Source organism: Dermacentor silvarum, chromosome 9 (assembly GCF_013339745.2).
Source record: "Dermacentor silvarum isolate Dsil-2018 chromosome 9, BIME_Dsil_1.4, whole genome shotgun sequence".
Classification (NCBI taxonomy): domain Eukaryota; kingdom Metazoa; phylum Arthropoda; class Arachnida; order Ixodida; family Ixodidae; genus Dermacentor; species Dermacentor silvarum.
The window spans coordinates 12558300-12573309 of NC_051162.1; the positions used below are offsets into that span (position 1 = coordinate 12558300).

At 47.5% G+C, this 15010-nt stretch overlaps 1 protein-coding gene across 1 annotated transcript; it reads right to left on the reverse strand.

Moving 5' to 3' along the window:
• Positions 1-415: 415 nt before the first annotated feature.
• Positions 416-12353, reverse strand: LOC119464653 (putative phospholipase B-like 2). The gene is made up of 4 exons (XM_037725671.2): positions 12285-12353; positions 11540-11692; positions 5649-5811; positions 416-721 (listed from the first exon to the last, which is right to left on the reverse strand). Exons 2-4 carry the CDS (start codon positions 11659-11661, stop codon positions 512-514), a joined length of 495 nt encoding a protein of 164 aa, XP_037581599.1. The 5' UTR covers positions 11662-11692; positions 12285-12353; the 3' UTR covers positions 416-511.
• Between the last annotated feature and the right edge of the window lie 2657 nt (positions 12354-15010).

Consider the following 15010-nt stretch of genomic DNA (forward strand, 5'->3'; position numbering starts at 1 on the left):
TATTGGCATTAAAGTCACTTATCTCCAAAAGAGAAACGCACCGCAAATTTTTGCGTAGGCTTTGGTCAAAGAAAAGGTCACCGAGATAAAAGTAATTGTGTGGCTTACTTCGAGCAATACTGGGCCTGCCAGGATCAGCATAATCAAACGCTTTTCCTATAAATGTTTTTCTTCCGCCTCTGTGCACCATACAGAACCTGAGAGTGGTGACGTCTGTTCATGGTTTTCTGAGGCCACAGGAGGCTCTACTCCAGCAAACGAAGGCGACATTGTGGACATCAGGACATGGCCTTTAAGACCGGGCGACGCGGGCTCGCGTAGCCTCATCTCGGGAAGAGGTTATTCTTTAACAGATGACAGCGTCCGGTGTTGCTGCTGTCGACGTAAGCTCATAGTCAAAGGAATCCTTCAGGTTTGCAGGTTGTTTTATTTATCATTACAAAATTTATCATTCGCCAAGTAGTGAACCAAAGAAAATTATACAAATTCTGTGATGGCAGGCTCACAGCTTTCATAGGAAGGAGGGTAACTCTGTGGTGTTCAACGTCACGTGATCGGGCCACTCTTTAAGGGCAGGTGGAAAGCGCCAGTCGTCCGGCTGTCCAACATGCGGCACAGACGTGAATGGTGATGCGCTCCAGGAGAAGGATTGTTTCTCGTACCAGGTTGGGCCGCACTGGGTCCACAGGCTGTGGTGAGCCATCATCGTCGAATTGACTACCTGCGCTAGGACAGTCTCAGCATGAGAAGTTTCCCAGGCGAAGATGATAAAATATTCTGTTCCGAAAATCGTGTCTGGCTATAAATAAATGCCCAAATATCAATTTCATTGTGGGTAAAGTGAGCCCATTTACATTTTCGCGGAGCGGCGCCTCCAGCGGAGTATTGGAATTGCATTGGAATTCCAATTCTTTCAATATTTGGAACGCTGCCAACGTCGATTCTACAGGCACAACGAGATGAGGTAGGAGCTGAGCGACACAATTTACTCGCAGTTATTGCAGGTATTTTGGCAAGCGATAAAGAAGCCATTGTCTTCAGATAGCGCAAGGTAGTAGCAGTTTTGGGACATTTTGTCCCACTACCCCTTCACCATCCTTGCGCGCCAACGTTTCTGTGAGCGGAGAACCAGAAAACTCGAATAGTGAAAAATCGTGACGTATGCAGTGTAGACGACCGACAGATGGTGCTACACGCCCCGTCTTTTGCGCTGCCTGATTCCCTCCAATAGAGGCAACAACCAGCCCAGTTCAGCGCAATCCTGTAGACCTGACTCTGCGAACCATAGAAAAGTTACCGTACAACGGGAGCTGCACTAAACTGCTTAAATGGGAGCTGTACAGACGGCTGTGCGGCCTGCACATAGCGGGATTGTCCGGTGATATTGTAAAGAGCTGTAGCGCATGTGAGCTCAGGCACCTGTCACGTTCTTAATTTGAGCTTTAAGGCACGTTCAGACTACGTACGTAATGTGCAGATATTTCGCAAGAAACGGAAACGCAAACTCAAAAAGCGCAACTGAAGTGTTCAGACTACAATCATATGAAGCGTTAAGAGCGCAACAGTCGTCACGCACGCGAGCGTAATTGTTGGAAGGCCCGCTATTTTTACGTTTCATACGGATACGACAGTTACCGCGTGGCCAGTAAGCGCCGCAGTTTGTTTTAAATTTCCGGTGACGCGACTACCGGCATTCCCAGTTAGAGCAACGGCCCAACGGACGTGGCTGTGTGTGCGTAGTAGCTTGTGTGCGTAGGTCGAGTAGTGTGCGTAGTTGTGTGCGTAGTCTGTTTACAGGCGCCATGTTGAAATCCACTGAGACGCAAGTGTCAATGTGAACGACCAGCATTGTTAACGATCTTAGCGCTCGTAACACGCAATACGGTCTTTATGACAGATGCGCACTTTGCTAACGTTACGACCGCAGTCTGAACATACCTTTATAAAGCTGTTATTTTATTTTGGTTTCATGCGTGCGAAAATTCACCAGATATCCCGATGAGGAGTGGCCATTCGGCCACGATGTCACATAAAGACCACGGAGGTGTGTGCTGTGGGCTTTGCAGCGTCTTTCGCTCTCTGCAATTGGCGCAAAAAAGTGTCGAAATATTTTCTTCTTCATCATCATCATCATCATCCTATATTTTATGTCCACTGCAGGACAACCCAATTCCCCTGTCTTGCGCTAGCGTATTCCAACTTGCGCCTGCAAATTTCCTAATTTCATCACCCTATCTGGTTTTCTGCCGACCTCGACTGCGCTTACCTTCTCTTGGTATCCATTCTGTAACCCTAATGGTCCATCGGTTATCCATTCTACGCATTACATGGCCTGCCCAGCTCCATTTCTTCCGCTTAATGTCAACTAGAATATCGGCTATCCCCGTTTGTTGTTGTTGTTGTTACCTCAAAACATGGCTCGTAAAATCTCTGATCCACACCGCTCTCTTCCTTTTCTTTCTTTTCTTACCAGCGGCCTAATAATACACGACTGTCTATTTACCGTTTTTTAAAGGAGTTAACCAAGTGTCGACGCTAAATAAGACAAAGTGCATGATAAAAATAATTTGACGATTACGTGTTGATTATATCTTTCTATTCTGTCAATTTCTGTATCCTTTCATGTTCATTATTCACTTATGTTGCATCTTATTCATATCGTATTTCACTAGCAATTACGTTGACCTTGTCTTTTTTAGCGTCGACACTTGGTTGACACTTCTTTTTTTCTTGACCAAGAGGCCATGTGGGCCAATGCCAGAGATAGTCCATTCTACCATGCATTGATGTGTGCATTTTCGACTACACTGGCGCTAATTACGACCGTAACGTTAAGCCTACCTACTCTGCCCCTAACAGGAAAGAAGACGAGAAAGTTGTACGGCACGCGCCGAGTGTTTGAAAGCGCTGGTGGACTTTGGAACGAGAGATGTGTGCATGCGATCGTGGCCTAATGGTAGAGAACCAGGTTACTGTAGTCGAATGCACAGGCTCGATTTCACCATCAGTCCCAAATTATTTTCTATTTATTAAAGCGAGGCAAAACCGGAACCTACCTACGGGTACCGCAAATTGCCATGAATGAGGCAAAGAATACTTCGCATTAAAAACGGCTCTGTGGACTTCACTGCGGTGACCGCACAGTGGCCATAATATTCTAGTTTGTGAAGTGTTCTGTGCTTGTTTTCACAAGACCAGTCATTCTGCAGTTTCCAGCTTCCCTTGTTTTAAAAGGCCCTTACAGACGTGTCCAGGAGGGCTCCCGCGCGCAGTGCTTCATTTGAGCGCCGGTAGCCAAATGTGACCAGCGCGGTGTTACCCTTCAGAGCACGTCAGTGCGCTACCGTATGCCCTCACGCCCAATACTTGGATGGGAATATCGATGGTGAGAACGGCTGTGAAGTATTCGAAATAGTATTATTCGACTCGCTTCTGGTTATTTTCTATTCGCTTTCAATTCGATCACGATAATTACAATTTGCACACCCCTATTTGCAACGGTATTGCGTGCCCTATTCTTCTTTTCGCGTGTCCCCTGTGCCTCTTGAGAAGACATGCCGTAACACACAGAACAAATATAGCCATCATCCTATTTGTTTCGGCCACGCTGCATAGGCGAACGTTACTAGACTAGCTTCGAGTTGTAAAACTCTCCGCCCGTGCGCTTACCGCCGCTGTTGCCACTCCTTGGGCAGCCGCCAGATGACGGCGCCGTTCCATCGCGCTCCACTGCAGACGCCTCGTCGCAGCCTTGAGCTCATGCGGACGGGCAGCTTGCGCGTGTTTCACGCTCACTGGCGTTCTTATAGTTCGAATTAGTGAAACCATGCGAAATCGGTATCCAGCTACAGCGATAAGATATATCGAGCTAGTTGGTTCATTCTGAAAGAAGGGTAAACTGCACGACAGGAAGAAACGCATACGACGAAGCGCAGAAGCTGCGTTTTTAAGTGTCGTGTGTTTCTTCCTACCACCTAAACCTTTCACGCAGTTTACTTTCCCCATACAGCAGCTTGACACGTTTTCTCGCTGCTTTTACTTGCTAACACTTTGATCTGCAGACCATGGGCTGTTATACGCCAGCTAGCGAGACCAAATTTGTTATCCACAAAAATAACAGCACAACTTTCTTGTAAACCAATGAATGCTTTATTAAAGGAAACGAAGTAAAAACAACTATATGCACCTATATATAGCGAAGACTTAAACTGTCAGAAGGGACATAATCTAGGCAAATGACTTGGGCCTACGTGGACACAAACTCCACCTACAGCAGCTTGGCACGTTTCCTCGATGCTTTACTTCAAGGCTGGATCCCCGCCGCTGCTCCAGGAACCTTGCCTAAGAATGCATTTTTATGCAAGGTTCCTGCAAGCTACGCGTGTATGCATGCGCGTGACTAAATAAAAATGCATTGCAAATGCACATAAGTGCATGCAATGCACAAGTGGCGCAAGGCTAAAGAAACAGCGGAGACGATCGGCACCTAGCTGGTCCTGGCCTTACGGGTTATGCTTTTCCGGAATTTATTGATTATTGATCGATTATCGATTACCTATTGATTGGCTATCGCAACGTATTGGCCACGTATTTGGGCTAGGCTAATCCCTACCAAGTCATCCCGAGCATTTCCCGGAATTTCTAAATTATTGATCGATTTTTGATTAGCAATTGATTGGCTGTCGCAAGGCATTGGCCACGGATTTGGGCTCGACACTAACAAGCACTACCAAGACATCCCTAACATTTTCTGGTATTATTGTTTATTAATCGATTATCGATTATGCTATTGGTTGGCTATCGCAAGGTGAGGCGAGGCGCGCTGTGCGCAGTGACGTCATCGCTAGGCGAGTTTTTGCGAACACCTACGCGGGAACGAAAAGCTTAATGCAGGTCCGCGTTAAAAATTTAATGATGCGTGCACTCGTTACTGAAAGCGCAAGGGCCCAACAGGACTCAGAGTATTCCATGACAGCACATCTAAGATGGCCAGACAGGTCTCCAAAACATCTCTCTCGTTTTGCGTTTTTTTTCCGGTTGGTTCGACAGATTACGAGGAAGGTTCGGGAACACTTTTGGCAGCGGACCCTCGGCAGTGTCCACTTGTCTCATGGCACCTCAACCATCTGTTCATTGATAATATGCACGTAACACTTAAGATGTCCTGCTCATGAAAGTGTTAATCACACACCATAGATTTCGCAGAGAGTTCCCGGTCGGCACGAGAATCGCTCTGTTCAACGCCGAGCGAAGTGTCGCATTGCTAGGAGCACACAAGTGGCGCGCTGAACTGTCGACATCGTTTGATAGCCGCTTGTTACAGTCAGGAACGCAGCACGACGGCATCGTCTGCTAATATCCTTCACAAACGCGGCGAAAGCTACATTTTGCGGATGACATGCTTCCTGAAATCCGCCGTCAACAACCAACCACAAAATACACCAACACTGCACCGCGTGTTTCGTTAGGCCAGTTCACGTAGGCGGCAACTGGGAAGTGAAGCTGGGTGCGACACCAGCGCCATGAAGGCGTGGGCGGGTGGCGGTTCCGCGCAACGCCGCCGAGTTTACAACTGAAGCTAGTCTAGTAACGTTGGGCTAAGCTACAAATAATGTCGCTGGACAACGAACGTGCCATCTTTTCCTCACCTTAGCGTCGGTGCCTCCGTGCGGCCGCAGGCCCATCTCGAAGAACGGGTACCGACCCACCGATGGGTTCAGATCACTCCGTGCAGACAGGGCGTTCTCGGCATTGTACTTGGGACTGCACGCGGCACACACGGCCAGCGGGTCGTTCTCGTAGTTGTTGTACCTGCGGCGGAAAGAACGATAACCTCTCATGCGGGGAAAATTAAATGAACTTTGGTTGTAATGCTCCCAATACAGCTACAATAGTATCTCTCGCTGTAATCATATGGTCAATGTAAATATCATGAACATAGCTTTCAGCAGCGTTCTACCGTCGCTCGCAAAAAAAGTAATAATTGTGTACGTCTTACTAAAAAAATGTCACAGTTTCGCCCTAAGGGCGAAACAATGAATGCGATAGAAAACCAGAGGTATGATTTCATTACTAATTAAAATAAAAAAAGTTCACAGTTTCGCCCTAAGGGCGAAGCAATGAATGCGATAGCAACACAGCAATGCCATACGAAGTAAGGTGAGCGGCTTTGGTAGCATATGAATTGTAGTAAACATGAGCTGATTAAGTAAGCAGGTGTGCTGCGCCGTAAGTAGACCGACATGAAGAGAGACTCGATGACCACGAGAAGGCGCCTGTGAAACGGTGGTGTTGCTGAGAAGTGCTTCCCGTGGGCAGCGCATGCGAAGGGACACACCTGTAGCGCTGCACTGCCGATCCGGGCAGCATTGCATGTGTAGCGTGCGTTGTAAAATGTGGCCCGACTATTACTAACTGAATGAACAAGCGTGGTGTGAGCGCGCACAAACAAACACAAATAGATCACACTGAATGACTGCAGACAACGAGTGTCAAAACGCTGGCAGCAAGCATACGCCGCAGCGGGCGAAGGTACGTGCGGTCTATCGCTGCAACGAAACTGAGCGGCGAATGCACGGCGCATAAGGTCAGAGCCGTGGGGAGATAAGAGACGGTGCGAGCGAGCGACGAGCGCGGTTGCTGGCAGAGTAGAAGTGCGCCCCCCCCCCCAGCTCCCTCCGGCGCTGGCTTCACGCTTTCTCCGTCGCGCGAATGCTGTGGGGGGGGGGGGGACGGGAGGGAGGGAGGGAGGGGAGGCGATGTTTATCTGCAGCACCAATAAATTATTTATATAAAAACTCCGCGCGCGTTCGGTGCGAACGCGGGCAAAACGCCGACGGCGTCGACAACAGTTCTGCGCGTTACTGGTGCTGCTGCATGTCCAAGTTTATACAGCTGATAAAACTACTATCCTTACTCCGTATAGCTCTAATAATTGCTATCGCAATTGGTGCTTCGCCTTTCGGGTGAAACTGCGACAACTTTTGGTATGCCCGATAAAAATGAGACTTGGCAAGCAACCGAAGAGGCAGTCATTAACTCTCTAGTACTATTGACTCGGAGCTTGACGCGAATGTGATAGAAAGAGCCCATCGTCTAGGTGGTCCATACGTAAATGAAAGATGTCGCCCTGTCATAGTTAAATTTTCAACATTTAAAATAAAAGAACTTCTTATGGCGGGGCGATCGAGGCTGAGAAGCCATAACGTCTCGGTATCGGAGGACTACTGCCAGGCGACAAGAACTGCACGCAAGATGCTACTTAATTATGCCAAATCGTTGCCCGGTAGACCTTCTTTTCAGCTCCGTAACGACAAGCTTGTTAACCACAAGAAATTTGCCTATGACGCCAGCAAGGATGAAGTTTGCGAAACTACTGCGCATGTTCGCACCGATGGCAGCCGAGCTCGCAACAGAGATAGGACGCACTTTTTCTCTGGTCACAACCACGACCATCAAGCATGTTCATCTTCTAATTCTGCACCCTGTCACATGCGCACACTTCTACTGCTATTCTTAACAATCAGTGAAGGGAAGTGGCAGCGGAAAAGCATGCGTCCTATCTCTGTGCGGTGTACCAACATTCGTAGCATCATGAAGAAGCGTGACGCTTTCGAAGGTCTTCGAAATTCATGTGAAGCCGACGCGATTGCTGTAACCTAGACATGGTTGAATTCTAATGTTCGCGACAGTGAAATTTTTACAATTTCGAAATCGGCGCAAATTTATCGCTGCGATCGAGATGGAAGACAGGGCACGGTGGCACTTTGCTTGCTATTTCAAAACGTCTCAAGAATTTCCTCATTAACTGACATCTACGTTGGAAGTGATATGGTGTGGGCTAGTTGCTAACAATAAGACGCATGTCTTTGGTGTCTGTTACTGTCCCCCGGATACGGACATTAGCTTTGCTCATGAGTTTCACGATAACATAATGCAATTATAATGCGGTACCCATCGGTGTCAATAACTATTCTAGGCGATTTTAATTATCCTTCCATAGAGCGGACGTCATCATTACCACAAGTCGTACCATTTTCTTCTCACAGCCAATGCTTCCTTGATACCTGCAACCTTTTTATTTAACGCAGATGGTGACTATTCCAACTCGTGTTACCAGTACTTCATCGCACATTCTTGACTTGATCTTGACATCAATGCCTGAGACTTTTTATTCACTATCTTCCTTTCCTGGTCTTAGCAATCACTGCATGTTACACTTTTACATAAACAGCAGCACGCCTGCTGCTACTAAGGAACGCAAGGTAATCTACCCTGCAATGCCGCAAACTTCGAAGCAATTGATCACGAACTGTCTCTCTTTTTGACACTTACTTACATGATTTTGATCACGGAACCGTACAGGAAAACTGGGATTTGTTTAACAAAATTTATGAACTTACTCGAATTTTTATTCCTCAGAAGTTTATACCTATGAGCAGCTCCGCACCCTGGTATAACACATACTTGAAGCGTCTCTCAATAAACAAATTGCCTCCACCTCCCCAAAGGGAATGGTGAGGAAATGCGAATGCATTCTTGCGCCGAGAGTACACGGCGTAGTAATTTTAATGGCGTAAATTAATGACGAGACGAGGATTTGTACCGTAACCATTTATTTACACATTCATCAGCACCTTTTGTGTTGTCATTGTACCTGACGGTCATAATCGCAGCCTTGTGGTCGCTAAAGTGTACAGTCAAAGGGTCTTTGAGAAGCATGCGCACGTCAATTTCGGATAAAGGCGAGATCAATGCACCTTCCGTGAATGGTAGTCGGACACTTGTCGGACTCGGCTTCGCAGCCTTGTCTTCCGCTTCTTCTCCTCCGGTTTATGATGACGTTGAAGCTACTGCAGTGACGTCACCTCCAGAGAGGTGTAATGCTCGGGTGGATTGTATTACAATTCTTGCTAGGGGTGCCGTTGCCGTCAGACATTCGTCTTCACCGACTTCTGCCATCGCCTTGAGAGGCGCCCAGCCAGCGAACGGTCGAGAGTGAGGCGCGCGCTACACTCCATTTATATATACGTGCGAGCGAGCGAACGGGAGAGTGCGGCGCAGGGAGGAGAGAGAGCGAACGGCGAGAGAAGGAGCGGTGAAACTCTGCACCTACCCTCTCCTACGCTCTCTCCACACACGCGGGAGCTCCGCCGAGTTCCCGCGACGCGAGCGCCCTCACACGCCAGAGCGCGCTCCTCCTCTCACTCACTCTCCGCTACTCCGCCCGCACCACTGCTCCGGGTTATAGGGGCGAGGATAAGCGCGCGCGCCCGCAGCTGTTGCTATGGAGAGGGAGTGAGAGCGGAGAAATAACACCTGCCGGCGCGCGGACACCGACAGACGCCTGACATGCCTTGACTAAGAAATGCATTCGCATTTAAAAGAAACGGTTGTTTCGCAGGGCGAAATTGCAAGGCACAGACGAACGCTGGCGTGCCTACGAATCTGCTACACAATCATATTCTTTGGGAGTTTCAGACGCTAAAGCTAACTTTCTATCAAACACCCTACCTGCAATGCTTGTCAATAACCCGAGGAAGTTTTAGAAAACTGTAACAAATACTAACAGTGAAATTGTACTTGTTGACACTGATGGCCTTCCCGTACCTGCTGGGAAGTGTGCAACACTTTTGAATGAAAACATTGCTCGCAATTTTTCAGTATCGGTCACTAGCACGTCTGTTTCTTTGTCAATGCGCAATTATTTACCTATGTCTCCAACAGAGATCGAAGTGCCTGGCATTGTGAATGTGATTGAATCCCTCGGAATGGTCCTCTGCTTACGGTGTTGACAATATTAATTCGAGATTTCTTAAAGAAACAAAACTGTGCTCATCTCTCTTCTTGAGTAAAATATTTCAACAATCCTTGTATCAAGGTGTGCTACCTCGTGCTTGGGAGAGGCGAAGGTGGTTCCCCTACATAATCTGGATGCAAACAATCTGTGATTAATTACCGACCTATTTCTCTCATTCTATACCATGTAAGATTGGAGCATAAACTTCTCTAATCTGGTCACTTTCCTAGAATCGAACTCATTCTTTAGCAAGTCACAGCATGGATTTAGGAAATCATACTCATGTGAAACACAGTTGCTCTGCTTTACCCATTCCTTACACGTCATTCTAGAACGTGGTCCCAGGGTCGATTGTATCTTCTTGGACTTTTCCAAGGCCTTTGACAAGATTAACCACCACCTATTACTCTACAAGCTTAGCAGCCTAAACTTTGACAGCAGAATTCTTATTTGGATTTAATTTTTTAAGCAATCGCTCACAGTACGTTGTTGCCAATAATTCCACCTCACCGTCGTCTCCTGTTACCTCTGGCGAGCCCCAAGGCTCTGTATTGGGCCTTTACTTTTCCTCATCTATATAAATGACTTACCCGACTGTATGAGCTCCTCAATTCACCTCTTCGCAGATGACTGTGTTTTTACCGCGAAATTTCAAGTAACCTAGACGTTATTTCACTTCAAAACGATATTTTTAACATTGCTCATTGGTGCAGAACTTGGCACATGGAACTTAACACTAACAAATGCAAAGTTTTACGTGTTTCACGCACTAACGGACCCTCTGCTACCTATACCCTAAATAACGTTACTCTAGAATCTGTTAGTTCTTATATATACTAGGGAATTCATATCACAAATGATCTAAGCTGGAAAAACACATTAACTACGTTATTAACAATGGTAACCGTATGCTAGGGTACCTACGACGTAACTTTAGTAGAGCTCCTGTAAGTGTGAAACTAACAATGTATAAAACACTAGTGCGTTAAAAACTTGAATACGCATGCTCCATGTGGGACCCCTTTCAATCGCACTTAACTTATTCACTTGAAATGATACAGAATAACGCATCACGTTTTACATTATCCAACTACAATCGCACTAGCAGTATCACGTCGATGAAACGCACCCTTTCCTTGCAGTCACTTGTTTCACGTCGCAAAGCATGTCGTCTTACACTTTTCCATAAGATATACCATCATCCAGTTCTAAAAGCCCAGTTCGTCACAACCCCATCTTATCGTTCAGCACGCTTAGATCACCACCGTAAGGTACACGTTATTACTTGCTGCACTAACACTTTTTTTTATTCTTTCGTCCCACGCACGTCCAGTGACTGGAACCACCTTCCTTCAGATGTTGTTTCCATTTCGGACCATGATCTATTTTGTGCAACCATTTACAGTCACTTATTTGATGACGCATGAAGTGTTTTTTTTTTTAAGCGGTTCTTCGCATTGTATCTTCATTCATACTTTTGTTGTATTAGCCTAACATTGTTTCTTCCTGTGTATTGTATATGTCGTTAGAATTGTACATATTATATTTTCTATTTTGTTTACTATTTATATACCCCACTCCCCTCTGTAAAGCTCTGTGCACTTGAGGGTAAAAGAATAAATAATAAATAAATAAATAATAAATACTGGGCAGCTGCTGATAGAATAGCAGAGAAATGCCCCGCGTAGTAGCATGGGGGCGACGGTGACGAAGCAAGGAAGCAAGGTTACAATTGCCCACCTGACAAAGTCCAAAACTCGTTCTATGTCACTCGGGTCCTTGAAGCCTCTCTTGAACATCAGCGCACGCGGACACCTGTCGTAGGTGAACCAGTCGCCGTACTCGGCGGCCAGGCTTGCCATACCGCTTGCGTTGAAGATGGTAGGGAAGAACCTGCGCATATCCAAGTTGCGTGCTCTGCATTTTGTAGCCAGCAAAACAATAAGTTTGTACTCCCACACAATCGCACAAATATTGCCAGTGAGCCGGATAGCAAACATAGAATACTCTTGGTAGGCCGTTCTAGATAGTGAAAAAAAGTTTGGCTTACATATTTCTCAGAATAAAACTAAAAGTAAACCATATGTTATACGGCTGGAGGGGGGGGGGGGAGGTATAAGTTATGCAGCCAGGGTGTGACGCAACAGCCGCTGCGTAATACACGCAAATTAAGATGACATTTTGCAGTCGGATATCTAGGAACACAGACATGCTCGTACGATTTCTCACATACAGCGCGCGGCGACGGTTTTATCACCCTTGGACTTTATTTACAAGGAACCTCACGGTGACGGCGACGGCAGAAATGCGCCTAGAATATGAAAGTAAGCTATGACTTGAACAAAATCTGCCTGATTATTATGTGACCGTTCTAGAATAGTGATTCTGGAAGCGTCTATTCTGTGACCCTCCCAGAAACGTGCGGCAGTAAGGATATGCGGGAACTCTTCACCACTGCACAGATGGATGTTAACAATGTACTTACGGAATATTGTACGACGCCCAATAGCCCTGGTTGTCCACTACAGAAGTGACGTCAGCCGACACGGAGTACCCTCTGCTGAAACAAAGGAGGAAACGGAACATTTACAGTTTGGTGTAAGTATGCATGTCTGGGGAGGGCTATGTATTTAATTGTTGCAGTAGTAATATAAAATATCAACTGGAGACATTATGCAAAGAAGGAAATATACCGCACTTGTGATGGATGTTTCATGAACAGAGGTACCAGAAGGTTTCAAAAAACGCTGACGAAAATTACTAGAAGTCAATGTGGAAAGAAAGCAGCATTTTCTGCATTGCTTCCATCAACCAGTTTTCTTGTTTTTCTCCGGGCATCACCCGAATGATGACATTTGATTCCTACTGCATAGTAATGCGAAGCAGTAACACAAACAGGTCATTTGAACCGCACGCTTACAGACATGCTATTCAGCCGACCACCGTGACTGGGACCGGGCTCTACCTTACATTACCTTTGCGTACAACTCTTCCCATCTCGAAACTGCTGGCGTTTCCCCGTTTTACCTCTTGTATGGCCGAGAACCGACGCTACCACTAGACACTGTGCTTCCGTCCCCCACAGCTTCAACTAGCGATTATGCCCGTGATGCAATCGTCCGTGACCATGCTCGCCAACTTGCGCGTGCTCGTCTGCAAGTGTCTCAAGAAAAACAGAAACAACACTACGATCTCCGTCACCGTGATGTGCATTTTGCACCCGGCACCCTCGTGTTGCTTTGGTCACCAACGCGTAAAGTTGGCCTTTGTGAAAAACTGCGTCCTGTTACGCTGGTCCATATCGCGTGATCCGCCAAGTGACCGATGTCACCTACAAAATCGTTCTAGCCACGCCCACTACGTCCTCCACTGTGACCAGCAGTGATATTGTCCACGTCGCCCGACTCAAACCCTACAACTCTCCAAGCGCCTTGGATATTAACAGCAGCGTGACGGCGCTTTTGCCGCCGGGAGTGTAGTATTACGATAGCATCGAAAGATGTTGAAGAGACGAGCCGCCGCGAGAAAGACGATGAAGTGTGTCTGTGCTCTTTGGTGCGAGCGAGTGTGGGCCTGGCTGTCTGGCTCCATTGTATATAGCCTGTAAATAGCCTCTTTCGTCTGTGTCCTTCCACACGTAACAATATCACTGGCTATAGGCACCAGGCGCGGGATGAATTTGGACTGGTGGCGCCTTCATGCGGCGGCGCCACGAATGCAACGGCATGTGGCAGCGGGCTGCGCAGCAGGCGCTGCCGTGAAAGCAAGTCTAATCAAACATGTTGCGTTTTTGATTTCTGCCGTCGCCGTGAGGTTCCCTATAGATAAAATCTTCGCCGCGCGCCGTATGCCCGAGCGGAAGCGTGCGGGGACGCGCGCTATCACGGAGAGCGAACGCACTCAATCACCCACGCGCAAGCAAGGAAGCGGGAAGCCAGCGCCGGAGGGAGCGCGGGGGGGGGGGGGGGGCACTTCTACTCTGCCAACAACCGCGCTCGTCGCTCGCCGGCACCGTCTCTTATCTCCACACGGCTCTGACCTTTATGCGCCGTGTATTCGCCGCTCAGTTTCCGTTGAAGCGATAGACCGCACGTACCTTCGCCTGCTGTGGCGTATGGGCTCGCTGCCAGCGTTTTGACAGTCGTTGTCTGCAGTCATTCAGTGTGATCTATTCATGTTTGTTTGTGCGCGCTCACCACGCTTGTTCATTCAGTTAGTAATAGTTGGACCACATTTTCCAACGCACGCTACACATGCAATGCTGCCCGGATCGGCAGTGCAGCACTACAGATGTGTCCTTTCCCTATTGAAAAATCCATATGCCCATAACCCCCCTATCCAATAATCCGATATGAACATATAGGAAAACAGGTTTTTGTATAGGATCCTATATGTCATATGATGTTATTGGATATAGGAGTTATGAGGAATACGGGGTTTTCAGTAGGGTTCGCACGCGCTGCCCACGGGAAGCGCTTCTTATCAACACCACCATTTCAACGCGCCTTCTCGTGGTCATCGAGCCTCTCTTCATGTCGGTCTACTTACGCCGCAGCACACCTGCTTACTTAATCAGCTCATGTTTACTACAATTCATATTGCTACCAAAGCCGCTCACCTTACTTCGTATGACATTGCTGTGTTGCTATCGCATTCATTGCTTCGCCCTTAGGGCGAAACTGTGACATTTTTTTGGGTGCACCAACAGTTACTGAAACATGACTGAAGCTGGTTAGGACATTCAATTCAATCGTTGTTCATCGCGGCATCGCGTTTTCAGGCGGAGAGTCTGTATATGTGCGGTCTGTAGGCAACAGCGCGTACAGTGCTCGGCAATTGAAACGCGATACTCGAATCGCCTGGTCGCCAGCGGTTTTTGCACTGACTGTAAGCGATGGGGACACCAAACGGTTGCGTTGTGGGGTAGAGTGAAAGCGGAAACCTTCGTAACGCATTATGACTGCATTTGGTCCCACGGCGCTCACCTGTGGCGCGAAAAGAAAAAAAACGGCGGCAGCCGCGCGCTGCCAGTGCTTCAATCGCTGGGCACTGTACATTTCCGACGCTGATTTGCTATGGTCTAGTTGTTCTAACGTTAATAAAAAAGCCGTTCATACGCAAGAGCTTCGTGTCCCACTTGCCTGTCTTCGCCTCCGCAGTGTAACGGCTCCGGAGCTTGGGCATCGAAGGCGAACACTCAGATTTGTAGTC

Bases quoted from the DNA above. Each gene is read 5' to 3' on its own strand.
- LOC119464653 (XM_037725671.2), bottom strand. From the start codon at position 11,661: ATGGCAAGCCTGGCCGCCGAGTACGGCGACTGGTTCACCTACGACAGG. The intron at 5,812-11,539 runs GTGGGCAATTGT...TTTCCGCCGCAG, and splicing joins CGAGTTTTGGACTTTGTCAG to GTACAACAACTACGAGAACG. The intron at 722-5,648 runs GTGAGGAAAAGA...GTCCTAGCGCAG, and splicing joins ACGGAGGCACCGACGCTAAG to GTAGTCAATTCGACGATGAT.